The sequence below is a fragment of the Anguilla anguilla genome, chromosome 4 (assembly GCF_013347855.1).
Source record: "Anguilla anguilla isolate fAngAng1 chromosome 4, fAngAng1.pri, whole genome shotgun sequence".
Lineage (NCBI taxonomy): Eukaryota > Metazoa > Chordata > Actinopteri > Anguilliformes > Anguillidae > Anguilla > Anguilla anguilla.
The window spans coordinates 33,257,889-33,285,669 of record NC_049204.1 but is presented as its reverse complement, the minus strand read 5'-3'; the positions used below and the strand labels follow the sequence as shown (position 1 = coordinate 33,285,669).

At 40.1% G+C, this 27,781-nt stretch overlaps 1 protein-coding gene across 8 annotated transcripts in view; it reads right to left on the bottom strand.

The window, feature by feature from the left end:
* Positions 1 to 23,589, bottom strand: part of pfkpa (phosphofructokinase, platelet a) — a 30,104-nt gene extending 6,515 nt beyond the window's left edge. For 2 of the 8 annotated variants that reach the window (XM_035414226.1, XM_035414231.1), the window contains exons 1-16: positions 23,309 to 23,589; positions 17,461 to 17,534; positions 16,951 to 17,028; positions 15,898 to 16,087; positions 15,303 to 15,468; positions 15,053 to 15,097; positions 13,877 to 13,985; positions 12,784 to 12,879; positions 11,699 to 11,791; positions 11,392 to 11,517; positions 10,628 to 10,692; positions 10,215 to 10,284; positions 8,461 to 8,607; positions 6,871 to 6,941; positions 5,635 to 5,722; positions 14 to 166 (exon numbers count right to left, since the gene is read on the bottom strand). In XM_035414226.1, the coding sequence (XP_035270117.1) occupies positions 14 to 166; positions 5,635 to 5,722; positions 6,871 to 6,941; positions 8,461 to 8,607; positions 10,215 to 10,284; positions 10,628 to 10,692; positions 11,392 to 11,517; positions 11,699 to 11,791; positions 12,784 to 12,879; positions 13,877 to 13,985; positions 15,053 to 15,097; positions 15,303 to 15,468; positions 15,898 to 16,087; positions 16,951 to 17,028; positions 17,461 to 17,534; positions 23,309 to 23,399 (1,662 nt within the window). In that variant the 5' untranslated portion in view covers positions 23,400 to 23,589. Of the gene's footprint in view, positions 1 to 13; positions 167 to 2,358; positions 2,512 to 5,634; positions 5,723 to 6,870; positions 6,942 to 8,460; positions 8,608 to 10,214; positions 10,285 to 10,627; positions 10,693 to 11,391; positions 11,518 to 11,698; positions 11,792 to 12,783; positions 12,880 to 13,140; positions 13,237 to 13,876; positions 13,986 to 15,052; positions 15,098 to 15,302; positions 15,469 to 15,897; positions 16,088 to 16,950; positions 17,029 to 17,460; positions 17,535 to 23,308 lie in introns of all 8 variants that reach the window. The other 6 variants (XM_035414225.1, XM_035414230.1, XM_035414223.1 and 3 more) reach the window with 4 other exon arrangements.
* Between the last annotated feature and the right edge of the window lie 4,192 nt (positions 23,590 to 27,781).

The window sequence follows — 27,781 nt, the reverse complement described above, 5'->3', positions numbered from 1 at the left end:
AGATCTCCCTTACCTCCACAATGGCATTGAGAGCAGTGTCGGCTCCGATACTCAGATCAGTGCCTGGCACATTGTTACTAATTGTGGCAGGCAGCATACAGAGCGGGATGCAAAACTCCTCAAAGCTGGACCGCGCGTCATTAAGCTGGAGCAGACACTCAAAAGCCTGAAGCAGGCGGCACAGACGCATTAGACCACCAGGGGGAGCCCCCGGGTAACACCAAGAGACACACTGCTAATGCATGTGTATCCTGCCCGTGCCTCCTTCCGTGTGATAGCGGCTTTGGCTTCCCATTGGCAGAGTGGAGAAAGGGAGGGAGAGGGACGCGACGAGGTAGCGACACTGACGCAGGAAAGAGAGCAGCGTATGCCCGGAAACGACACGCTCGGCACATCTGCAGCTGTGGCAAAGACGCGACACGAGGCTAGGACAACCACTGCCCACCAAACCTGGGTCAAATACACATTTGTTTTACGTTCAAATACTTTTCTGTGCTCTATTGATCTTGCCTGGTGTAATTGGACCTGCCAATATGAACAAAAGCTGGGGTTTGCACTTTTGGAGAGTATTTCATTGGTTCCAGTACACCAGACAAGATCAGTACAGCGTAGAAAAGTATCTGAATCCCTAACAAATACGTATTTGACCCAGGTCTGCGGCCCCACGCAAAGACAGTCCTGGGGATTATGGTGATGGCCAAGCCTAGGTTCTAACAAAACTTTTCTGTACCCAATAACATCAAATGTGTGCGTTTGTGGATCCTGTAAGTCTGCACTATTTGGCATTGCTTGGATAATTTCATTCAACTGGACTCATTCCAGTGTAATGGTTGTTATTTATACAATAATTTGTATAAATAAACAATGCATTATGTATTATGTTTAAGATGATTTATCTTTACATTAGTTATGTATGTATTTCATCTATTTAAAAAGCAATTATTAGAGGTGTAAAAAAATGCACTGACGCATTACAGTGCATCAGTCTTAAGGTAGTGATTCAAGTGCAACGATTCGGAATGTTAGAATAGATTATAATCAAATATAATAACAATTTCAATAAGGCCATGTGACCATTTTCTGGCCAAAATAAAATTCATAAGCTTGTGTGCAAAAAAGGGGTACTTGTAAAAGTGACTGTCATTTTTGAAGCAGTGGTTATATGGCACATCTTGAAAATAAATGTGGTGAGAACTTGCATTGTTTTTATTGTGAAAATATAACTATAACTAAGTAAATCAGTTCCTCTAGTCACATCTGTGTATTCAATGTATTTAAGAAAATAAATTGTGTTTTGCAATAGGTTAAATCGTATGAAAATAATTAAATTCAATCAAATCATGGTGAAATTAAAGATTTCATGATGCACTGAATTGTTTCCTAAAGATCTCCAAATCAAATCGAATCGTTGTGAAGTTTGAGGTTTACACCCCTAACAATTATACACACAAAGCAGGTATGCTAATTTGTAAATAGAGCAAAACTACTCAAAGCAGTTTGGACCGGAGAATGTAAGCAAGCAGAGTAAACTGATTGTTAAATCTAAACTTGGACCACGCATCCTCAGTTGATGGACAAGCAGAGCAAGGTGAGGGCTGGGCACACCTGCAGAGAGTAGCATGCCACATTTTTACTGTAGCATGCTTCAGTCATTACTTACCTGGGCACTAGCAGCTCGCTTTCACTTAAACCACCCGCTTCAGCCAAGGCACCAGCCTGAGTTCAAATGACTTAACAGCCTCATCAGGCGTTTCTTATCAGCTCACTCCTTTGTGAAACGTCTGCTGCGAACAATTGTAGAGGCCAGTCTGTAAGCAGCACTGGCTGCACTCACGCACTTGGATTTGTAAATTTCTTTAGGAGCATTTCCTAACTGATTGTAATGTAATGTTCAGCCATCTGTATATCAGAATAGTTTTCCTGAATCTTAAATTTGCAATCTACCCAACAGCCACAGGGGGGCAATAAAGTAACTGTTATCAGTTACATACCTTTTTTGTGGCCATAATGTAATACACAATCAATAATGTTTGGGAAAAATATATATGTTTTCTTGATTTGGCTCACTGTATAATGAACATGGTTCTTTAAACAGAGAGGTGGTGTTCTGGCCACTTTTCATTGCCTGATGTTGGTAAATGAAAGCCTGGGCTCATTTTATTGGCTGATGCTAGTAAACGAAAGCCTGGGCTCGTTTGATTGGCTGATGCTGGTAAATGAAAGCCTGGGCTCGTTTGATTGGCAGATGCTGGTAAATGAGAGCCTGGGCTTGTTTGATTGGCTGATGCTGGCAAATGAAAGCCTGAGCTGTGATCCGTGGTCCCGCGTTCTAGAATGCGTCCTCCCAGCTACACTTACATTCGTGATAGCATTGAGAGCTGTGTCTGCGCCAATGCTGAAATCTGAACCCGGTACATTGTTGGAGACAGTGGCTGGTACCATGACCATGGGGATACAGAACTCGTCATATTTCCCACGGGCTGCTAACAAGTCCATCAGTCCCAGGTAGGCCTGCAGAGCAGAGCCAGGTCTTTAGTACTGAGGCTAATGGTAGGAACATGACAGGTGCCAAAGGGAGAGCCAGGTCGATCACAACGGACAGTGTGACACAGACAGGTAACACTACATTTTAACAGAGGACACAGATAAAGACAATGAAATGAGCCTTCAGTATACATACATCCAAAAATCTTCACACACACACATATATATATATATATATATATATATTCCAAATTCCAAATTCTCAAGTAAAATATACAGTGATGGGTGAACAACAGCATTTGTGTTTCACCAACTCTTAATACTTACCATAACTCTTGTAAAAGAATAATAATAATAATAATAATAATAATCTAGAAATCCTAAATGGACTGCAGAGCCTGTTATGGTATGACAGGTCGATAAAACTTGGCAAAAATGTCAATGACTGTCTGTTCTATCATATTTAATGGCTATATTTCCGCAGCCTGAATAATTCTCTTATTCTGGCTACATGTTCACATTTTATATTAAATGCGTAAGACATCACAGATGATTTTGCACTGATGTAATGAAATGTGAAATGGGTGTATGGATCAGAGGAGCTGAAATGATGTTCATGTGTTCATGTATGTACAGTATTTAAGCGTAGGATGACACTACAAAGGTGCAGACTGGAAAAGGGTTAGTCATTACAGTGTTTCACACAATTGACATGGCAAACAGTGCTTTATATTACATTGGTTCAATATATCATTTAGCTCTGTTATCCGTATTTATTCCTTCTCACACTCAATTAAGAAAGCTGAAGTATTCTGAATATAGAATGTCTTTGCTTTATAAATACATCACTTCATATGAATACGTACTTCACCAACTTCTATTCAATAAAATACATATTTAATGCGTTATTTCACACATTAAGGCATGCATTTATTTACTAAACAGGACCAGAACCAGTTTTAGTTCAGATGTTTAGCGGCCTATTTGTGGCTGGCCAGGGGACTGTATCACGAATGTAGCTCAACTTAGTTAAGCCAAGGCCAAGCATGGTCACCACAGATAATGGTTATCACTCCTTATAAATTCGCTCTGTGAACCCAGGATTTCCTTAACAAGCTATCCGCACATTCGCAAAAGGGACAAAAGGGGCAGTGTTTGTAACAATGAGCCAATCGCACAAAAACAGACAGATTAAGAGTAACATATTGTCCTACATTTGCATTTTTTTTTGTAGGTTTGTGAATCATTCAGAAGCACAAGGGAGTTCAGGGATGGGAGGGGGGGATTAAAAATTGAGAATTTAACTTTAACCTTTAGCCAACACATTTTTGTGTTTCTCACTGAAGGTGCCGGTGATAGTGTTTTTACCAGGCCGTCTGATGTGTTTGTATTATCACTTCAAATAAGCTTGGGTGAGGTTTCTATGAATTTTAATGAACCATCCAAACTCACTACTCTTAAAGCCTGTTTTACAATCTGTACACCGACGTCAATGGGTGTGGAAGATTAATCTAGCAATTGCATTTTGTTTTTATTCAACATTTGCAAACAGGAGAACTACAAAGGATTTTTATTTGTCGGCCTTGAACCGTGAGAAGTTGGTTGGCCTTCAAACATGCAAAGACAACCAGTATATTATTTCCTTTTCATCATCAATCATGCAAATACAACAAGAAAATGGCATTTCGAACATACAAATTTGCATATTAATTATGACAGGGCTATGTAGATGTAAACAGGTATGGAAATAGAAAAATCAAATGAACTTTGCATTTAAATGTTCAAATTGTCAAATAAAGTGCATACATTAACGAAAACTGTGCTTTGCCTTTGAATTTGAATTGGGCCTATATCATAATTTTTGTTTGCATACATCAACGAAATACAATTGCCGATTTTAAATTTAAAATATAATGGGATTATGCTTCCATAAACTTGAGGCTCCAGTAATGTACAAGTCATTTTCCAGTTGTCTGGGGCAAGTTATGCTGCATTTTCTTTGTATTTAAATTTTTGGGCTTTAATGATAACCAATTTCTCATTTTATTTCTTAAATGTTTGTCTTAGCCTTATTTTAATTTCTTGATTTTACTGCTGTATTTATTGTATAATCTGTTTGTTGCTTTTATTTAGCTTTTATTCTTTTCCTTAAATGTGAAGCACTTTGCATTGAATATTATGTATGAAACACATTAACAAATAAAGTAGAATATTATATTTTCAGAATCGCCAACAGCACATTAAAATGTACCAGTGTGACGAAGTGGAGCTCAATACAGTGTCTGAATCACTGTTAGGGCTCGCTTTGCTCACAGTTGGCAACGTGCACTCCTATTAATTGCTAGATATAAATAATTCCCTCTCGACTAAATCTGTAGTGCTCATAAAGATAATTGCACAAGTGCCTAAAGGATCTTGTTGGTCTCTAAAAACACATTCCTTTATAAAAAAAAGCTTCTTACAATGATGGCTCTCTCATCAACAAGAACCTCGTGGTCATTTCTGCTGTTGGTGCGTGTGATTACACTGTGTACTGTAGCTTGTAGGCCATGTTCATGATATCCAGCTAACATAAGCATTACTCATTTTTTTTTTCAACTCTGATCCCTGCCTTTGTTGGCAGCAACGGTGTTACTATTTGCCATTATGATTGTTTCATGCTCTTCGTATCAGTGCATTATATCCATTCATATGAGTCTTTTTCAGCCAGGTGAGAAATACGCTGCTCGAGTATGGTCCATGCTGTATTGCTATAAGCTCGTTTTTTGGACACCGCCACTTTTATGGGAAGGCACACACAGCTTGATTAACAAAGCTAGGTTATGTGAAGCCTGCTAACGCAAAGAAACCCTGGGTACGTTAAGCCTCCTTCGTAGTACAATCCCCTGGTCACTGATGCCATTTAAACTACAGGTAGGGGAAATTCTTACAGTGCACGCAATATTTAAAGGAGGGCTTGTACATACTGTATGTCAAGCCCTCCTATAAATACTGGAGAATCGCAGATCAAATTGGTATTCCACTCCACAAATTAAAAAAAAAATGTAATAATAATAATAATAATAATAATAATAATGATAATAAATCCAAGTAAACAATTAAAGTTCCTTATCTGTACAGCAGAGAATTGAATAAATAATTGCTACGTACCTCAAATCCACCAATAATGAGCAATGCATTGATGTTATGTTTTCGCATTTGTTCAGCAATTTTCTCAACGTGCTTTGCAGGAAGTGTTCTGAAATGTAAGGATCAACAGTCAATTAAATTTGAACAAATAAATCACCAAGTCCATGCAGAAACAGAAACCAAATTAGTTGGTTTAACAACAGTTTTCAGAATTCATTAGAATGTTATTCAAGCACACATATATACAGTACATTTCATAACAATCCATATTTAGGCTACAATGTTCTTCTATGGCTCAGACCAAGAAAAATTGGTATTTAAATTATAAAAAAGGAAACAATATGTCCTAATGTTCTTTAAAAATAGTTCTAAGGGATTCTAAGGACTTTTTTTATGAATTTCTATCTTATATTGGTGATCCTCCTCCTAATTACTCCCTGCCTCTGCCACAACTTCCTGCTTGTTAATAATGTAAATTAAATTAAATGCACAAGTTGATATTAAATTAAAAATTGCAGATTAACATAACATAACAAACATAATTTATTAGCCTATTTAGCATTCAGATAGTTGTTTGTGGGGTGAATATGTAATATTAAAACTAACTATAAAAGTTTAAAGATGTTTGACGATGTACTAGTATATATGATGTATTAGAGTGTTGCTAATTTTTGGGGTGTACTAGGTGTTTGCCAGGGTCTTACTAGATTATTTCAAGGTATACTACATGCTTGATAAGGTCTTACAAGCTAGTTGTGACGGTGGACTAGGTAGCTGCCATAGTCTTACTAGGTGGTTGCCAGGGTCTTACTAGGTTGTTTCTGTAAGTAAAAATATCTCAGCTTCACCATTACCAGAAATAAATGAATAATGAATACGTGGAAATAAAATATCACAAGGGTAAAATAAGTCAGCATAGTATTGACAAGCATAATGCAATGCATAAATCAGTAATGATCTATATAATCTCTTGTCTTCATAAAGCATTCATGATGCTTTTTGTGATCATAATGTAACCCCTTTGTAATGAATGCAACATCCATTTATGAATTAAATAACATTTTTACTTACATATCTAGCATGAACTAGATGTCTTGTTGTATCAAATGAATTTGATTATCTAAATTGGACTGTAAAAAATATCGAGTGAGCAAAGTGGTGAGCAAACCTACATGCAAATCCCCTCAGTCAGTTTGGATCACAGTGAAATACATTTTCCATGAACATGAATTCTACTACTTAAAGATATTTTTGTACCGTTTTGTTCCTAACAGTGATCCACCTTGGCCAGTCCAGCCACCAACATCTCCCCACTTGACCTCCTTTATCTAGGAGATGAAAAAACACAAGTGCAGTTAGACATTTTATTTAAATGGTTTCAAATTTGATTCTGCTCTAATTTACCCATTGAGATATGGTGCTCAACAAAATGGCAACCCGTGCTGTACAGTGAACTCACCTTTATTGAGTGGTGAGCAGTGTGAGGGGCTAGCATGCATATTCTTTTCTGATATTCACACAGCATGGAGCATGGTGAACTACTGTACGATAATGCCCTGGTAATTCTGTAAACATGCATGACATAATTGCTAAAGAGGATATATTATTAAAGGGCTTCTGAGTTAGCTGCTTGTATTGACACTGCTGATGGCAGTTCTGCCTATTTTCATGTTGCTATGTGTAAGGGACTTGTCCTGTTGACATGTGATATGATTAGACTGACAAAACTGGCTGACTCACGGATGAGTTAGATCTATGACACATTTCAACATTGCACACAGTAAAATTTCCAGTGTTAATTCTACACTGCATATGTAATTTAACATGGAGAGATTTGCTGTGCAGTGTGCTGCAAGATCATGGCTTGTTGGCACATTCAACCACCACAAAGGGCATGTTCTCCTTAAGTGCAATGTACAACATGGTGTCATGTTGCAGTCCATGACGTAGTTTCAGTGAATCTCAGATATTTTCTGTAACTTGACCCATCAGAGCTTACCCCTGACAAAGACTTGGATCCGCATGGAACATTTGTGAAAGACTGCAACACAAAACCCATAAAAGAAGTACCCACCCATTTCTGAGGTGTTCTGAGAACGTGCTGCCTTGAATATGGTCAGCAGAGTATCAGCAGGGTGTGTTTGGGAATGAATTAGTATCGTATTTCTATTTCAAATGACATAATTGCAGCAATCATTTAGACCCCTTCACATATTATGCTCTAAGACTAACATACTGTATGTTCTGTTTTTGTACCTAAAACTGGAATATGGCAAAATGTATTTATTAATCTACAGTATATGTCTTTCGCTAAATTAAGTGACATCTGTCTGCCTTTACAGCATCAGATTCACTGAGGAAACCCTCACGTATCTCGTTATCTCTGTCCCAGTTTATTTAGCGGCCTCCCACGGGACAGCGTGTGTCAGTCGTGCCTCCGTCTGTCTCTGCAGTACTCTGGGAGGGTGTAATTGGCTTACAGTTAATCCGCGTGCTTTTATATTTCCTGCGCATGCTTCGTTGTGGGACCCTCCTGAGTGCCAAGCGCAGCTGTGAATGTGACACCGGCGATTCGCCGTCGTGCTGCGCGATCACCGCACCCCCTTCACAAACACTCGTTTCCCGTTACAGATTTAAAATGAGCATGAATCAGCACAATTAGGGCGTCTTCCCGCAAATGGAATTAGAGACATTCCTTCCGATTTTAAACAAGCATCCGTTTTATCGCTGCATGGGTGTGTACAGTAGCTGTAGAGTAATTACACCTACATTACTTAGGTAGTACTCTGTCTACCATGTAGTTGTCCTGACTGGAGTGAAACATTTGTTGTCTTTAAAAAAACATACCTGGCCCTTGTAGAACCCTTCGAAGCCATCGCTGACAGCGAACATCGTGTGCCCCTCGGAGATGCCCACCCTGACGGCGGAGCGCACCGCTGCGTTCATGCCCGCCGCAGGGGCGCCCACATTCAGCACCGCCACGTTGAAGTTGCTCTGAGGGCACACGGAGCAACGCACCGTCACTAACACACTCCCACGCTGTCTGAGTATTACACTCTCCCTACGGCACAATGTCTCAATGTTACACTGTCTCTTTACCACACTCTCCTTACAGCACACTAGCACCCTACCCACAACCGCACACTGTTACTGTATAACAATAATACACTCACTCCACCAATTTCAGCACTAGAATATGATAATAAACAATGCCCCCCTCCTCCCTTTCTCTCGGATATGGAATGGATGACGCTCCTCTCAAGGCATGTGGAGGAGAGCTATATCTCTTGCTGATGACAGCTTGTGTGTGCCAATTGCGTAGCTGGGAAGAAATAACATAGTGGCAGTCCAAGAAACCCTGGCCAATGTAAACCTTCTACCCCAGGTGGGATGAGGCCAGCTGTGTCCACCATCCCGGTCATAGTCTTCTCATGCCAGAGCAGAGGCTCCAGCCTGAGGCTAAAGGGCCCAGACTGTGCATGTTGGAAGCACCTTTACTGACTGAAACCACGTGGAATCTGCGTGTGATCGGCTGGCTGTGGCCAGATGGCCTAGTGTGGGCTAAAGCCTACACGGCAGGCTTTATCATGCGAGCATCTCCCTCTCTACAGTGCGAGACTGCCGCGTGGGCTGCATGCTCCAGACTGCTTTCAGTCAAATGAATCCTCCTTTAGTCTGCTGATTTCAGTTTATTATTTAATTCATTATAGAGTCCAGGAGTAGGGTAGCACCACATTGTGGTGGGAGGAGGGAGTGGAAATGGGTTAGAGAGCAGGTGTGGAGCTTATGAGTAAGGAATTGTCTTAGTGTAACCCCCAGGGCACTAAGGACTTGAGGGAGGGCTGGGGAACAAGCCCGGTTGAGCAGACAAGGGAAGCAAACACACACTACGCTCAGTAAGTAGCCAAACAAATGTATATTTGCAGGAACAATATAAAAATGCACGGACGTAAAAGAACTGACAAAATTAGCAGAATCATGTTAGAATGTTTAAAGTATTAACATTTCTTTTCCGTTCTTTTTAAAAACTTACCTCAGAATACTTTACTCAGCCGCCAACTACGATGAGTAAATGGGATGAACTAAAATGGAAAACTTTCATGGACACTTCAAATATGACAAACTAAAGTACCCTGAAATACTTCCAGCTTTCCAGCTTGATCACATTCAAAAGTTCCCAACCTGCAGAAACTAACTGTTATATTTTTACCGTATGTCTCATTATTTCATACCTCACCAAAATTATTGTGGAGATCGTGTAACTAAACTGGAAACTGTGACGATGCTGAGCTAAGCTTTGCAATGATTTAATATATAATTTATCAGCATCATTTATGCATGTATTAGACAGTAATGCTTTCAGCATGCAATATGCCAAAACCATTAAAATAAAGTAGCAGGCCTGAACTGAAATTCATAAATATAACTCATAAAAGACAGTATTATAGACAGACACACATTAAGAACCCAAACAAGATTTACTTGGTAAATAAGTATGAGCTCAGCACACTGCTAAAGCCTCACAATAGGAAACAAGCTAAGCAGTGTATGAGCACACATGCAGTGCTGTGCTCTGGTGGGTGAACGCTGTGGTAACTTACATGGGGAAGCTCAGACTCTGGCTTCCGATGAGCCAGGAGTTTGTACGTTCTCAGATTGTTTTCAAAACTCCTGTGGTAATAGAGAAGACAGAGATGGATTCATAAAACAGCCAGAATTCATTATTTTCAAGAACACACTCCTTTTAAATATGGGTATTTTTTTCAGTTAGAGAAAACCCAAGATCCCTCTAATTAAGAAGTCCTTAGCAATCACTAAATGGCTACCAGCCTGGTTTGGAAATAATGGCTATGTTAAGATATCTTAAAGGCAAAATGAATAATAATGTGAAGGTTTTATATTTTCGCCATGTTCATACTGCTGGTCTCCCCTCCTCCACTGTCCGCATGTGAAAGGAAATCCCTCCATTTTGACTGAGCTAGTGAGAAATTTTTTTTTTTCCAGCAGGCCTCACCTGCCACGCAGCCTAACTGCTTCCTCAAACTTCTTTTCATCCATGGCCTTCTGCACCTCTTGTGTCTGTTGGAAGAACATTACCTCAGTCAAAGAGGCTTCCAATGGCCACCCTACGATTATTACAGATCTTCATATTCATACTCCATATTCCCAAATATGATTTCTGTGCCAGCTACACTGTCTCTACTTGTATGCACTTATTTTTTTTCTGTGCCAACATTTCTATAAACATTCCTGATGTTCGCTGGGACAGGCTCCAGCACCTCCCGCGACCCTGCCCAAGATAAGCAGGTACAGATAATAAATGGATGGATGGGTGGATTCCTGATGTTGAGCTGTTTTATTCCAAGAACTACAAAATTATACCTGAAATGGGAATATTTCTATTGATGATATGATGCTGAAATAATCGCCTGTGAATGCAAAAATCACTTCTAGAATTGGGAAATCAGTCATTAAACCAATCCCATTACAAGACCATTGTGCTGCCTGGCCCATTTGGAATGAGTTTTATCTGCTAGTACAGTCTGCAATTTTACGCATAATGTAGAACAGCATAGCGTGTGATAATAACTACTCAGAAAAGGGCCTGATGATATGAATGAATTGGAATGATTGGAATAATATAAATGATGGAAAAAATGACTCCAACAGCCAATAAAAAGGCTAATGTCCACTAACAGAGAGTGCTCACAGAACACAGCTGCATTATTATTTGTGGCCATCTCAGCTTTACATAACTGGCTCAAGGGCAGAGCTCACCATCTGCACACACTCCATAAGCGGCAGGCGGACCGACTGGTTTCCGGACAGGGACACCACGCAGGCCGGCGTATTAGCTGTGGTTTCCAGCAGGGCAAGCACAGCCTCCACTCCCATCCTACTTGCCTAGGAGGACACCGAAGAACAGCCAGACAGTTTTTACACCCCTGAGGAAAGAAGCTCAGAGAACCTCTATCTACGATGCGCCACAGTGATTGCTGCTGAAATTGTGGTATAGTGAGCTTTGAGAACCCAACTAAAGCTGAGGTCAAAATAAATCAAACGTTGCCCGGTCACCTTAACTCACCAGAATTCTGTCGAAGGCAGAGGGGGTCCCGCCTCTTTGGACGTGTCCAAGGATTGTCACTCGGGTGTCAAATCCCAAGCACTGAACAACCAGCTGTGAAAGAGGGATGAGGGTGTGTTGCCATCTAACTTTTGCTGTCACAGCAATCAGATAATACAACAGTTTCCATAACACTTTGCAATTATCACTATGGCTCTTTTCCACCTTGGACCCATATTCACGTTTAAACCAATTCAAGAAACACATTTCATGTTAAAATACCTACTGTGCTTACATTTTCAAACTTAAATTGTAAAATTACACATTCCTATAAGATGGAAGCACAGGGGCTAAACATAAGGTAGCAAGAGCTAAAATTAAAATCTAATACAAATGTTAATATGAACACTAAAAACAGTAACATTGAAGAAATATGACCAAGGCATCGTTGACACTACAAACACTAAGCTGAAAAGAGAAAGATAATAGCATGCATTTAGAAAGTTCAGGCAAAGAGAAACAGTTCTAGACATGCAGAGATATAAGGTTTATTCAACCATGTATGTAAATTACTACACACACACACACACACACACACTACATTTACATTTTCTTGACGATATGACTATCTTTCTGCCTAAACTCATTCATTTAGCTATGTAACAAAGACAAAGAGAGGCACAAGCAGGAAAAAGCGAGTCACCAGTAAACCTCTGACAGGACCTGCATAAGAGCAACAATCCTGACAATGGAGTGATAGTAAAAAATAATCAAATTAACTGGAATCTTTCAGGCAGCTTTCCATATGGGGTTCAAATGGCACATGTCATTTGGAGTTCATTACTGCCGAAACACAGGAAAATCTAATCTTCACGTCCTCCAATGAATTATTCAGAGTGAACTCTCGTGTGCTCATGGCTGAACAGCTGAGTTGGGAAGATTTAAAGATGAAAAGGCTTCTAACACTGCTAAGACAGCAGTGGTAGAAGCCTCCTTACCAGAAAGTGCACTTAAGCATCCCAAAGATCAGAATGAAGCAGAGAACCACACACCGCACAGTGGGCAGGGCCAGGGCTGTGACATCAGGCCCAAAGTACAATACTTACATCCTTAATTCTCTCTGTGGTTATGGGCTTGTTGCTATTATCAATTGCCCCTTCTGCTACGATAATGATATTCAGCCTTTTCTTGCCTGCACGATTCTAAGAGGGTAGACACATGACAAAAACAATTGAAAGTTTCGCATTGGTTTTCAAAAGCCTGGCACCACCACCACTGAAACAGGTACATGCTTCTGGGAATCAAAGCCCTTTCTGTGTCCGAATATGGCCACTTTGTTTCATCCAGGATATGTGGCTAGGCTCACAATACTGTGATTGGCTTGCTCCACCAAGGTCATGTGACTATTCCACACCCGTGGTCCAGGCTTTTGGTTTTCACTGATGGCCTGTTCTGATACTCACGTCCTTGACATGACTAGAAGTAATAGCTTTTCCATGTCTGTCAAGAGCTCCTTCGGCAACTATAATAATGTTCAACCTGGAACCTCGGGATCGAGTCTGGTCAATGAAAGAAACACTGCCAGAATGAGTGTAATAGTTCCATCTGGCATATACAGTACAGTATAGCACAAAGACAGCAGAAAACAAAAGATAATGAGTGTAAAACCAAACTAGAATGTCCATGATACATTGCACTAGTCAACAACAATGCAGAAACAATATTAATATGTTATACATATATGATTTACATGCAGTGCTTAACTTAAATTAAGGTAAGTTAATGTCCATTCCGTTATGATGCATAATTGTGTAAATTAATATTTTTCTTGACTGAGCTTCAAGTGGTCAAGATTTGTGAATCATTATCAAATGAGACTGACACAAAGCTGACATGCAAATCTGTATTTGAAATTGCTTTTATAAGTAATGCTAAGTTACATATTACAATAAAAGACTGGAAAAAAAATATTGATTAAATTGTAGATTTAAAATAATTTACCTAATCTAAAGCATTTTGATCGAAGTGCTGAAATTATTTTTAAAAATTCAGAACAGTTAATCTGGTTGAAAGATCAAAGCAGTAGAAGGTACTCTAGATTTATGTTCAAAGTGGAGGTATTCTGAAATCTATTGTAAACAGCTCAATGGAGGTTTGGAGAGTCTGGGTGAGAGGATTTACTGAGACTGCTCCCTTTACCTCAGAGAGCTTCTGACACATCTGGTCCTCCCAGTCATCCTCAGGGGGCATCTCGGGTATCAAAACCCAGTCAGCTCCACAGGCCAGAGCGCTCACCAGGGCCAAGTACCTACAATGCACATACAGTACACACACACACACACACACACACACACACACACATGCATCCACACATACAGGCACACACATACACACGTGCGTGCACACACAAACATACACACACACAAACACATGCATGCACGCATACCAGCACACACATACACATGTGCGTGCACACACACACACATACACACACACACATGCACAAGTGTACGTGTGCACACAGGCACTCACACACACATGCATGCACACATACAGATGTGCGCGCACACACACACACACACGCACACGCACACACATGCACGCACGTACACACACACACATGCATGCACACATACAGATGTGCGCGCACACACACACACACACATGCACGCACGTACACACACACACATACACACACTAGTCATTGCAGGTCAAAGTACTAGTGAGGACCAGGTGCCAACAATGCACAGACATGCATTATAGAGTGACGTAGATCGTTCACGAAGGCCAGGCACACAAACATGTATGCTATGCTCATGTACACTTCAGAATGCTTTCCAGACCTAACACACTAACAGCAAACATGCATTTCCTTAAACACACACACATATGCCCAGCCCCAGGCCAAGAACAGGCATTTACAATACCTACACAAACTGCACTATACTGTACTGAAGTCAGCCAAATTCCACAGTCTGAGACCTATGGTACAACACACACATACACAGTCAAACAAATAAATACTACAAATAGGGGTCAGAAACATTCCACACACTGGCAAGCACGTGCAACAGAGATAATTTTAAAAAATCACACACTGAAAAAAAAAACGAAAAAATAACAAGTATTTTAGTCTTGTATTTGGACTAAATCTTATGTTGCTTTTCTGCTAAATCAGGCAAAAACCTTGGACGCAATTCAAGATTTGCCAACAGGGTACGACAATTTCACTTGCAAAGAAAAAAGTAACTTAAAACAAGCTAATATTTTCTACTTGAAAGAAAAATAAATATTTTAAGTCTCATTACAAGACTAAAACACTTGTTAAGACAGACAGTTTTTGCAGTCAACAACCGTATGAACAGTATTCCTTACCCACAGTGCCTGCCCATGACCTCCAACACAAAAGTCCTCTGGTGGCTGGAGGAAATGCACAATGCGTGGAAAAGTTTAAAAATATATGATTTAATGTGTCACATAATCTAACAGAAATTTAGATGCAGCATGCATTTGGCTAGCTGACGGAACTGTATGCAAATCAGCACAATCATAATGCAATTACATGGAACATCCACGTAAATGCGGGGCTCCTTCCCCCTTTGAGCAGTTTTGTTGTTGTTGTTACCTCTGAGCAGTGGTCATGATTGCATCCACAACTTCGATAATTCTGTGCAGGGCGGAGTCAGTCCCAATTGTCATGTCGGTGCCACAGAAGTCATTGTCGATGGACCCCACCATTCCGACAATGTGCAAGGCGTAGTACTTCTGTGCAGCCTCTCCATCAATGTCACCTGTCCCACAGGTCAACACAAACAGTCACTGCTATGCACAGGGTTTCCACACAAACACAGTCACTAACGTGCACAGGGTTTCCGCACTCAAACCCAACACTTGGCAATGGCGCATTTGCTGCTTTTGGATTGTCTAATTGCGCGTTGTTTGACAGCTAAGGTGTTTCCTCATGCTAATCAACATGAACAGGCATTCGCATTCAACTGAAGGACAACAGGCATTCATCATCTGATGCAGCTGGGATAGGCACAAAATCTATTGTCTGCTTTTCTTAAGAACAAAAGTAAGACAAATTTAAGAAAAGTTTTGTCAATGAGGCCCATTAAGTCTTATAGCAGATCCAATTACATAATTGAGGATTGCGATCACGCAAAAGCCGAAAGCATGGGGTTGTGTTCCCCTGGCTTTTGGTGCTCTCTGCTCCTTACCCTGCTCGACCAGCTCCTCCAGGAGACCGCTCCACTCCTCCCTGAAGAGGTTGGCCCCCGTCAGGCTCCCGTCTCCTCCGATCACGCACAGGTTGGTGATGCCCCGCTGCACCAGGTTGTGGGCAGCCTTCAGGCGGCCCTCGTGGGTCCGGAACTCCTTGCAGCGCGCGCTGCCTATGACCGTCCCACCCTGCGGGCAGACAACGCATGCTGCACTGTGCTGAGTGAGGCCTTTCAGAGATTACCAACACCAGCTAACTAAAATGTTAAGATGTTAGCCCCACGTTCTCGGATGGAATCTGGACCATGCCAGTGCTAACCGGCGATAGCACTGCCCAGGGTACGGGAGAGTTCAGTCAGATAGGGGTCCGGATTTCTTTGCTATCTAGCCACCCCTACTGGTTGACTGGACACTCAAAATGCCAAAGTCACGTATCAGATGTCTTCCACTGACTGAACTCTATGGACTGCAGTGTGAAAAGAAGCAGGTTGGCGACACCACATGTTTCTGAAAAGAAGTCTGGGTGTCTGTCTACAGTCTCCCAAATAAGCAGAGGGGATCACACATGAACATGACATGTTCAGCCCCATGTTGGGCAACAAATTTATAAAACCAGCACGGAACCGTCCAGACCCACGGGGCAAGACACATTTTAGCTGGCACCACCTGCGCATGCGTCCTACTAAACGAAGCACCACCTGCGCATGCGTCCCTCAAAACGTCTCGTGAGTGACTGAGTGAGCACAATTTCCCATGCATAGGAAAAAGCACATCTAACCCTAACCCTAACCCTAACCCTAACTCAAAGAAACAACATCTGTGATGTTGTTTAACAGTATGACTAATGCAATAATAAAGTGCACTGCATTCATCGTATACAGTATACATACATAAAGTAAATAACAGAAATTCATATAATCCCCTTAAATGACTCAAGTGCTAACATTTTCATCTAATATAGATAGCAAAAATACCTGATGATCACAGGCAATATCATCATACATCATCTGTGGAAAAAAACTACCACGTTTGTTGTATCTTACAGTACTTACCACTTGTAGCATGCTTGAAACACTCTCCCATGTGGCTTCTTCTATGTTATCCCCTCCATCTACCATTCCTTGGTAGCCCTGTCAATGCAAAATACATGAACACTATTATGTGTTGGCTCACTGACTCACACTGTGCAGATGGGGTGTGGCTTGTGGAATCCATTTATCTTGTTACAGAAACCACTGAGCTGACATCAGAGGAAAATGCAGGCCTGCGTCCAATTACTGCCTTAAGTCGGTTACATAAGATTACAACGGGAGACCGCTGCAATGCAAACGCAGCAATCATGTACCGTGTAGTGGCTCATGGCCTGCTTTCAGAAGAGAGTTCCTTGATTGAATTACAGGACAAGTGGCAAATTAGAAGAGCCTCTATTGTATGATACACTTATCAGAATCTGACAGAGGCGCTACTGAACAGGCAGCTTTCCCACCAAGCTAAACGCCTTAAATGCCAAGCACGCAGCGGGCACTGGAATGCGTCCACATACGTTTGGGGAAAAAACAAACCTCGTGAATGAAGTAGACTTTGGCTCCCACATAGATTCCCATGCGAACCACAGCACGGACAGCAGCGTTCATACCTGTGAATTCACACAAAAAAAGACAAACCTTATTACATGCTCAATTCCATGCTGAACAATTTGATCTTAATGATTGACCTCATTTCATAGGTCAGCTTAAATTGGGGTTTTCAATAGGGAATACATTACTGCTTTAATATAGTCAAATTAGACTCTAGCAGGAAATGGTGCCGCGGAAAATTAGTGAAGCTTAAAGAGTAGCATTAAAGAGTCCATCTAACCACAATGTTGATCCAAATGAACAAACTAAATCTAACAAATTTATTATTTTCTTTCTTTAGCCCCGCCACAATTGACTGTCATGGAATTGAATTTAAAATATTGTGTAAATAATAGATATTTAAATTAATATCTGAATATTTTGATACTCCTTTGACATTTTGAACGTGGATAATTCAAACTAATATTTCATCATTTAATTAATTTCCATAAAATTCTTATTCCCCTTAAATTTTGTGGCCTATGTTGAAGCTAACTATTCTAAGGACTGGGCGCCATTTTGGATCAGACTGACGACAAGATCACATCTATATTGAAGAAACTGGTCATGGTGACTGGGTGCAATGTGTCACTTCCTGCCTTATAAAAGGAGCCCTACCATCTCTTTTTTTTTTCCTTTGCTGCTCGAAAGGCGAGACATGCACAAGGCACGGTCTCCAAGGACACATGCCCAAAGACAGAAAAGGCCTCACAAATACTGTAAAGGAGCACACGTCTCTTAGGTTATAGCAACTGCCATCCGTTCTAATTAAGTAAAAGCGTTATCCTGCAAGTAAGCTAAAGGAACTGCATCCACATGGGATAAGTTTATTTGCTTAACTTTACACTTTACTATCATTCTGCAACATAGAAACAAGTAAACGCACATAGCCTAAGTACACAACATGGTCAAAAGCATGTGGACACCTGATATCCAACATCTCATCCAAAATCATGGGCATTAATATAGAGTTTCATAATCTATCTTTTCATATAGATAATAAAATCATATATTGCAAAACTATTTTCTTGAAATAAAGGGCACAACTAAATCAATTTCAACACTTGTATTTCTAAATTATAGAGGTTTTGTTATATAGGCTAAGGCAATATGCATCAAGGCATATTAAAGGAACACTGAGAAAAGCGATAAATTAAAGACAAAACACAAACTGGAGAAAGTAGTTAAAGAAATACTGTACAACGTGCAATATTTAAAAAAAGTAATTTATTCTGCAAAAAATGAAGCAAAATCACTACAGTTCATAGTGGAATTATTTCACTCAAACACACAGTTAGAATGTAAACTGAAAACTGTGCAGAATTGGCCTAAAATTTGTGGACAAGTCTATAATTCTGCACTTATACTATACAGTGTAAACAAAGAGTTGGAATAGGCACAGTAAGCATTGCAAAAGCTGTTTGTAAATGATTAGGCCTATTTTCCCATTTCTAGTGCTAGCCATTTCCACAGCCAAAACATTTGGTTTAGGATCCGAGTTTCTTCTGTGAGTGTGCGTGTGTGTGTGTGTGTGTGTGTGTGTGGCTAAGCAAGCCATCCTCGGCCTCAGAGCAACTCATTTCCATGTTTAGTCAAATGCTAAATAAAGCTCCACCCACTTGGCACACGCTGTTATTCACTGGCTTTTCAGGAAACTGGAGAAACTGTCGGACCGTGCCTACACTGTTAATGCCAAAGTTTAGATGCTTCAAAGGCCCACACAACACTTAATATGCCGTGAACAAACAACTGGAACAGTCTGTAACCACTGCTGGGGGAAGACTTTTAAAAGTCAGTGAGCGGCTAAGGCTCATCTTGCAGTTACTAGGAAACCAACCAAGACTGAAGATTAGACATTTAACACAGTGTGTCTACACACTGAAGTAGGAAAAGCTGTGGTGTAAGTGAAAAACCTACAATTCATAGCCTCACTGTCACCCCCACTCAGACAGGCCTTCTCGGCCTAGCTTGTGCAGAGAAACTTTTCCAAAAATGGAGGACTGTTAAACAGATAAAAGCTCACTCATGCCCAATTTCTGATTACTGCTTTCATAACCTCTGGACACAGACCATTAGATTTGTGGCTTATTTGGTTTAATTACTAATGCATCAATCAACAGCATTGTTTAGACATCAGGTTCTGGTGTGAGCCCTTACGTTTCAAAGAAAGATTGAATGTAGTATTGCCAGAACACCTTCCCATGTAAGGTATACTTACATACTATGTAGTACTCCGTTGTCTGTTCCCTCTGTTTAGAAACATTTTTGAATCCCACACAGGTGGTAAAATTGTGACCACAAAACTATGTATGCACAGTGTTAACTTCTTTTTCTTAGCTTCATAGAAAATTCTTCCAGGCAAGAAACCTGAATGAGAACTATTAAAGTCCAGGAAATGTAACAGGCAAAGTTTCTTCAGACTAATTTACAGGCACAGTTCCTTTGTGCCTCCTGGGTGACATGTCCAAAGAAGGCATGAGTCCTTGGTGTAGTGACCCCACAGCAAGGAACCATATCCTGTGGCCAGGGATCCCTTAAGGCAAAACACAATTGAGCTCCAACTATCCATGAAGTGTACACTACAGGTACAGTGACTGGTAGCAGACTGCCTTCATTTCCAAGGATGTGGCCGTTAATGTGTGTTCTCCATAACTGGTGCAGAATGTAACAACAACTAGTTAGGTCTAGAATGACGGATAAACAATCAAAATTCAGAAAACAAAAAACAAAAATAAGGGGTATAAAGCTGTTTGAAAACACATAAGAAAATGTGCTTCCTACCACATATGCATATGCATGTGCATGTTCAAATTTTACAAACACAACCATATGATACAGGAAGCTGTGTCACTACTTCTTTGAGAGCAGCAGTCTCAGGTATTTCCATCTGATTTTTAGTTGGAAATAGTTCCAAGTGAAAATAAAATTAAGCTACTTTTGAAGAATACTGATGGAAAATACTCACGCACAAAATTGAAGGCATAACGTACTGTGCAAGCTGCTTTGTATTGTATTGCTTCATGCTACAAACCTCAAATGCCCCCGTACCAGCCAAGGTAAAGGTTGTCAGAAACTTATGTAAATATCTAACAAAGACAAAGACTAAAATATACAAAGCTAAAAACATAGATAAGGTTATGGTAAGATAAGGTAGGTTCTTCTTAATTCCCAAATTTTTCCTAGAAGGTATGGTGTGATTGCTTGGTAAAGTGCATACAGTTTTTTCTGCATGTCTGGCTGACATAGCAACCTGGGTGTCAACCCAGCAAATTAAACTCTGTCTGGGGAAGACAGAACTCCTGCTCTTTCTGGCAAAAGGATCCCCCTGGATTGATGCTTCAATTACTATTCACAGCTCCACAGTGTCTCCCCCCTGCTTAGCTAAGAACCCTGGATGTGACTAGCTGGATGTGTGACCCTGGATGACCAGCTGAGATTCTTGTAACACACACTGCAGCAACCACACAGTCCTGCAGGTTCTCCCTTCAAGACATCAGAAGAATCTTTCCCTTACTCAACTAAAAGGCAACACAGCTACTTGTACAAGCTCTTCAAGCTTGCTGCTTAGCCTACTGGCCTGTGTCATCAGGCCACTGCAACTGGTCCAGAATGCTGCTTCAATTCAAATCTCTCACTCTGGCACACCATGTTGCAAATGGTACTGTCCCTTCCTATCATCAGATGATTACGCTATACACTCCAACCATACAGTAACTCTTTGTTCAGTATTCTCTTGCTATTTGGTTGCCCTCTCCCCAGAAGCACCTGACAGCCACTTAATGTGGTCCTGGCTCTTCTTTTCCCTTGTCCCCCAATGGTGGAACAACCTGCCCCAATCAGCCAAGAAGGCAGATTCACTGGCTGTCTTCCATAAAATGTCTAAAAACTCACATTTTTGTACGACACCTGAATGATTCAATTTTTAAAAATAAAAAATGTTACCCTGCTCTCCCTTTATCATAGATCTTGAGGCATGCACCTTGATGGTTGCATGTATTTACTTTTAATTTTGCCTCTCTCCAGCTCTTGTCTTGTTTGCTTACCAAGCGAAATTGACTTTTGTAAGTCGCATTGGCTAAAAGAATCTGAATTGTTCTAAATTACTGTGCTAGCAGAAAGCTTACCTCCTCTGTACAAAAGCTAATTCAGAAATACAGAATGACCCTGAAAGGTCATTGCAGGCCTACTGCAATATGGCAGCCAATACACCTTAGGATCCATGCATAGCTGCCAAAAAGAAGAAAAAAAGGTATTTCTTAAGCAAATTCAGACAGGACATTATTTGTTTTTGCTTGAATTCAGTGATCAGTAACTCTGATATTCTCTATTTTTGTAAGCTGCTCTGGACAAGAGCATCTGCTATGCGAATGAAATGTAAATGCTAAACACCACCTGGAAGGCCTCATGCATAAATAATGACATTAGCATTGGTAGGCAATATTGTTTTACGCATTGTGCTGAACTGTACCACAACATTGTCAAATTAATATTATAAGTAAGGTACAGCTGTGACATACCATAAACATACAGTGCATTGTCCTTTCAATCATATTTTAGCATTAATACTAAGTGCTTGATATGCAAGGTATGTTAATGTTGTTAGGTAAGTTTTTATTTTATATTTATATTTAAAGAGGCTGTTTCATATGTATTCATGTTTATATGACAACCGGGACATGCACCGTGCTTCAGGAAGAGAATCTCAGTCACATACAAACAACTAATTTGCCCATGATACGCCTATTGTCCTTATCCCAGTAAAGGCTCGTACTGGGCCAGACCCGGATGCTATTTTTTCAGACGCCTTTCAAATGCGGAAAACCTTACAATTATTTATACCCTACTATGTACAAAAACTCCCAATACAGAATTCATTCTGCAAATTCTGAGTGCAATACCACTGGAGAAATCACATTAATCGTCTCATTCGAGCCACAGTAGTTGCTGATGCGAGGTTTCCTCTGACGCAGCATGCACAACCTGCAGCGACTGCAGCCCCTCACTTACACACATCCCTCCTCGCGACACGCATTCACATTGAGATTAGCGAGGAACTGTCTATTCTTGTTCAATCTAATTCACCGTGGAGCGTTGCGTTAAGATTAGCTACTGTCAGTAAATATCTTACTAATTGTTCACTGATGGGTGCAAAATACCACAAAAGCAAAATGATGCACTGTGCAAGTACAGCAGGGTCAGTAGAATCATGGCAACATTTGTAACTTCCTGTTCTGGCCAAGTTGAAAGTCGGTGATGTCAGTAACCACTTCGCAAGAATTCCTATGACTACCGCGCCAATGTCACTGCGAGGATGCTGAGAGTGAAACAAACGTAGACAGTGCCAGCAACACAATGGTCACATGAACTTGATGAAATTCCGCAATGCAGCAGCAAGCCATTTCTAAAATAACAGTACAGTAAAAAATATTATCAGTGTCAACGACTTTTCATTGGGCATATAATGAATTTAAATGTTAAAAATGTACGTATATGTTTTACTGAAATATTTTCATTTAGCTACCTGCTTTCCAAACGTATATACGCATCACTGGCCTTGAAAATGCATTTTTTTTCCTGCTATATCTGGCCTGCTAGCTTGCTACCATATGCAAAAAATGAAGTCATAATACTAATTAGGTAGAGCTATAAAACAGTGGTTGTCTAAACACTAAGCATCCACGATTTACAGTGACAGCAAAATCGTTATTATGACCAACCGTTTGAATTAGTCCCCGGGCTCAACAAAGCTGAAATAATTGAGTCTATTTTCCCACTGTATCCATAATTTGCCTACCTTGAGCATCCCCTCCACTCGTCAGCACGGCGATGGCTTTCCCAGCGCCGGAGAGATTCTCGAAGAATTTCTTATGATCAGACTGTGCCATGTTTGTTTTAAAATAAAATGTTATCAGATCTTAATATGAGTGAACTTGAGCGTCACATAAATGCGATACAACGAACGATGCGGTGCAGGTGTCAGAAAGAACTTGCCGCTATCCCCTTCCTGTTTCTTCCTGTCCACCGGTCCTTGGCTCTGAAATTTTCTCGCAGTTCAAGGCTGCAACTTTCCTGACCAATTGACAGTGTATTCACCCAATAGCATGTAAGATCACGTACTCTTCTGACTGTTTTAACCAATCGTGGAAGAGAATCCTAGTGGCTCAATAAGGCGATGAAGACGGGGATAAAGGTAGGCTAAATCATATTAGGAAGAAACCGTTTTCAATTTAGTCAGCTGGATGGGTGTTACATCTGTTGAGTAGATTACAGATTCGTTACCAGTATAGTTGTATCATGCATTGCTAACGAATAGATAAAACCCCACTGACTCAAGCGCTATCCTACTGTATATCGACATGTTCAGACCATTGTTGGATTTATTGTTCGTAGGACAGTTAATTCAGTAGGCATTCTGGTCTATAATTAACATTTGCTAAACTTCAAGTAAGTAAAACCGTTTTGTCCAACAACGTGATAATGCATGTGCAATACTTCGCAGCTGCACTTTAATTGGTGTTTTGTACTTGACTGTAACGGTGGGGTGACAATGATGTCCCTAAACAAACCCCGCCCACGAGGCGCACGCAACCGCTCGCAGGTCTGTCTATCACAAGGGTAAATTGCGATAACTGGCGAATATTTTATGGACATAGACATCCTGTATCTGAGAAGCTGAGTCCGTTAGGACTAGTTAGAAATCTAGGCGCTGCATTTAATCCCAGTCTGTCCCAGAACTGCATATCAAAGAGATCACCAAAACTGCCCTTTCCACCTGAATGAACACTGCTGTTTCAGAAAATCCTAACAATGCCCAATGCTGAAACGCTGTACTGAACTGTAATGTGTTATTCTCCAGCCCTCCATCTGCTGCTGCTAAGAGCACCTGTCCTGGCATCCCTATATTGGCTCCCAATTCAAGCCAGATCTAATTTTCTAAGGTACCAAGGCACCAACATCTAAGGTACCTTTGCTCACATATAAAATACTACATGAGTTTGTGCTAGTCTACTTGTCAGAACTCATTGTACCTTATATAGCATCACAGGCTTTGGGGGAACAGAATGCTGGCCTCATATCTGTGCCGGAAACAAAGAAGAAAACTGCAGGAAACTGCAGGAGAGCTTTAACATATCATGCCCCTTTTTTGGAACACTCTACAAAATGAAATTAAAGGTCCAGGCAATTGGATTCAATATGTGGTTATATTCCCAGAAGTGACGATTGATTGTCTTAATGTTTCTTTCAAGTTTTTAACCCAATAATAAGCAAAAACTTCAAAACATATGTATTCTCCTTTCCATTCAGTTTGCCCTTGACCCTGTGCCCTCCTGCATTTTTGTATGTATGTATTTATGTATGTATTAATCACAAAAAATATGTGTTAAGTGAAATTTTTGCATTTTCAAATTGATTAGCCCTAACACGAACATTAGCCTACTCTCCATAAACTCTGTATATGTCTACTGTACTTCAAACAACATGTACTGCACCACTGGGCAGATAGTTTAAGATTCAAACCTTCTTTCAAACCTTAGGCCAACCCGCAGTGCTCTGGCTGTTTTCGGTAATTTATGCCGACCTAGATGGTCTCTTTTGGCCACCATAACTTTACTGGATCTGTTTTCACAAATTGAGTGCTTGTCACTTTGGACAGAGTCAGTGTGACTGACTGTTGCTACTGTCGGCATGCCTGCCTGTGACACTGTTGCTGGTGTCCTGTTGTTCTCATCTAATGTCTGTTTAGAACTTTAGAACGATGAAATTAGTCAAACTTGGAGAAGCTAGCCTGATTTTGTAAGTTAGCATTATGTCTCCCTATGTGAAGTCTATGGAAAACTTTGTTCTCCAAATTTAGAATTTTGTGGCCTCATTCAAATCTAATGAAGTCTACAGCTATGGAAATATAAAAACATGCATGTCTCAAAATGACCAATAGAATGAGGGTTCTTCATCAGGATCTGTTGGGTTTACATTGAGTTATGTTTGCGCAAACATACCCCGCTTAGTATAATGTATGTATGTATGTCCTATGTATGGGGTATGCATGTATGGAGTATGAATGTACAGTTTATGCGAGTTGCTCCAATGTTTTTTTTTTCCTTTATTATTCTCTTGTTTATAATTTGTCTTTTAGCCACTTACACTTACATGGTCATGTAAAGCCCTTTGAGACATTTTATGTGCAACGGGGCTGTATGAATAGCCTAAATAAACCTGAACCTCTGATATGGCCTCCACTTTTACATTCCTGAATGACTCACATTTTCCCACATTATTCAAATGAAATGGATGGCTCCTCTTTGTCATTTGAATTGCTGTGCATTGCTATTGCATTGGGTTTGCTATTTGCCAATATCAATTCAGCATCCACAATAGTTGTAAGTTTAAAACGTACAAACATGTACAAACATCCATTTGATGTTTGTACATTTTGTTGGGTATAAGTCTTGTTGGGTAACTTTGTGTTTCATGTCAGGTCCCCCTTGCAAAAGAGATTTCAATCTCAATGGGGTTTTCCTGATGAAATAATGGTTAAATAAAAAAATTAAAATAAATCTGTGCCCTTTGCTTTAAACACAATGAAGACGAATATTAACATTATGACCTTTTTCTTTCCCCCTTTCATTTTTTGTGGCCCCGCCCCTCGTCCCTCTTTGTCATTCCTCAGTGTAACCTACATGGATGACTGAACACTTGCGGTGTGTTATTTCAGAATTCTTTGCCGCAAAAATAAACTGCAAATACTTGAGATGCCTTGGCTTCAGTAAAGCGTAACAAAATGAAAGTGTTTATACTTCTGATGAGTTAGTGCTTCAAACTGACATAGCCATCAGCTGCATTCTGTTATATTCTGTGACCTGATTCCCATAAAGAATATATATTTGAGTGCATACAAGGACACTGGTAGCTGATGATCTCTGTTAGACAATGTTACTCAGCACCTTTGTCAGACTCCAGCTTGCAACAGAATACTGTTTGCATTAGATAGCTGGGCTTAGATTCCTTAAAGTGTTTCTTAAAAAGTCTCATATAAATAATAAATAAAAAGTCAACAAAATTATATCCTGGTAAACTACATTGCTAAAAGAGAGATAATTTGTATCTCAACATATGCAACATGAAAGAATCTCAGCTAATTATAATGGATATGGGATTCCCAAAATCACTCAAGGGATATATGGCAGTTTTTTTTTTTTTTTCATTTTACGTTATATAATTTAGTGCTTAAATAGAGTTTAACATCGTGCTGCTTATGTCCGTTAAACCATTTGTTTTACTGTTGAATTAAATTTTCTGCAAATTGTTTAGTTTCAATGACCAGGTATCCACACTTCATCAGCTATAGGTCTATCAATAGCAATTAAACATTTCAGCCCTTTCAAAAGGAGTAATTTGGCACAGCACATGGCAGACCAAGAAAGCATTGGTTCTCTTACATAATGTGGCATTACGTGGGTAAATGGTAAGTGACCGATTAAAGAAAACAGCTTCAGGAATTTCAATTAGGTTTGAAGGAAATTCAGCATACACAGGGCTAACCCATGCGTTTGGGAACCCCTGAATTAGATATGTACTGTTAATGAATGCTGATATACAAACAAGTCAAACTGCACAATCATTAAATGATTAGTTTAGTTAAATAGCTGGGAATGAGGGAGGGAGAGGCTGAGATAGGAAAAAAAAACATTTTATTAAAAGACAAAAACATGAAGTAACACAAGCAAAGCCCTGACAGGGTGGGTCATGAAAAGCCAGTGAAAAGTATTATTGAATTGAATTGATTGCATTTGCAGGAATTTGCTTTGCATTTTAAAAAGAGGCTCTGGTTCGCATACACTTACAACGCAGTGCTACACAGGCAACGCAGACATAGACACTCAGGCGACTGGTCAACAATATGTACAACATACAATATTAGCACAGTGACAGTGCAGTCAGCTACTGGTTCACCTTGCCATTGAGAAGTTTAGTGGTCCTAGACATGAATGAGTTTGTTGTTTCCTGTATCGGGAGACACAGGCGACTCATTTTAAGACCTTGCAATTAATTTGCGTCCCCTGTAGGGGATATGAGAAAGTTAAGTAAATTCTCTTTATAAAGCATATTTAAAACAACAACTGTTGAAGTGCTGTACAAAATGTATGCAAACAAAATCATTATACATATATGCATACACAAACACAAACAAAAGAACAAAATGTAAAAACATTTGAACATTTGGCAATGCTCAGGCAGACAGGTGTGTTGTGAGTCTTGATTCAAACAC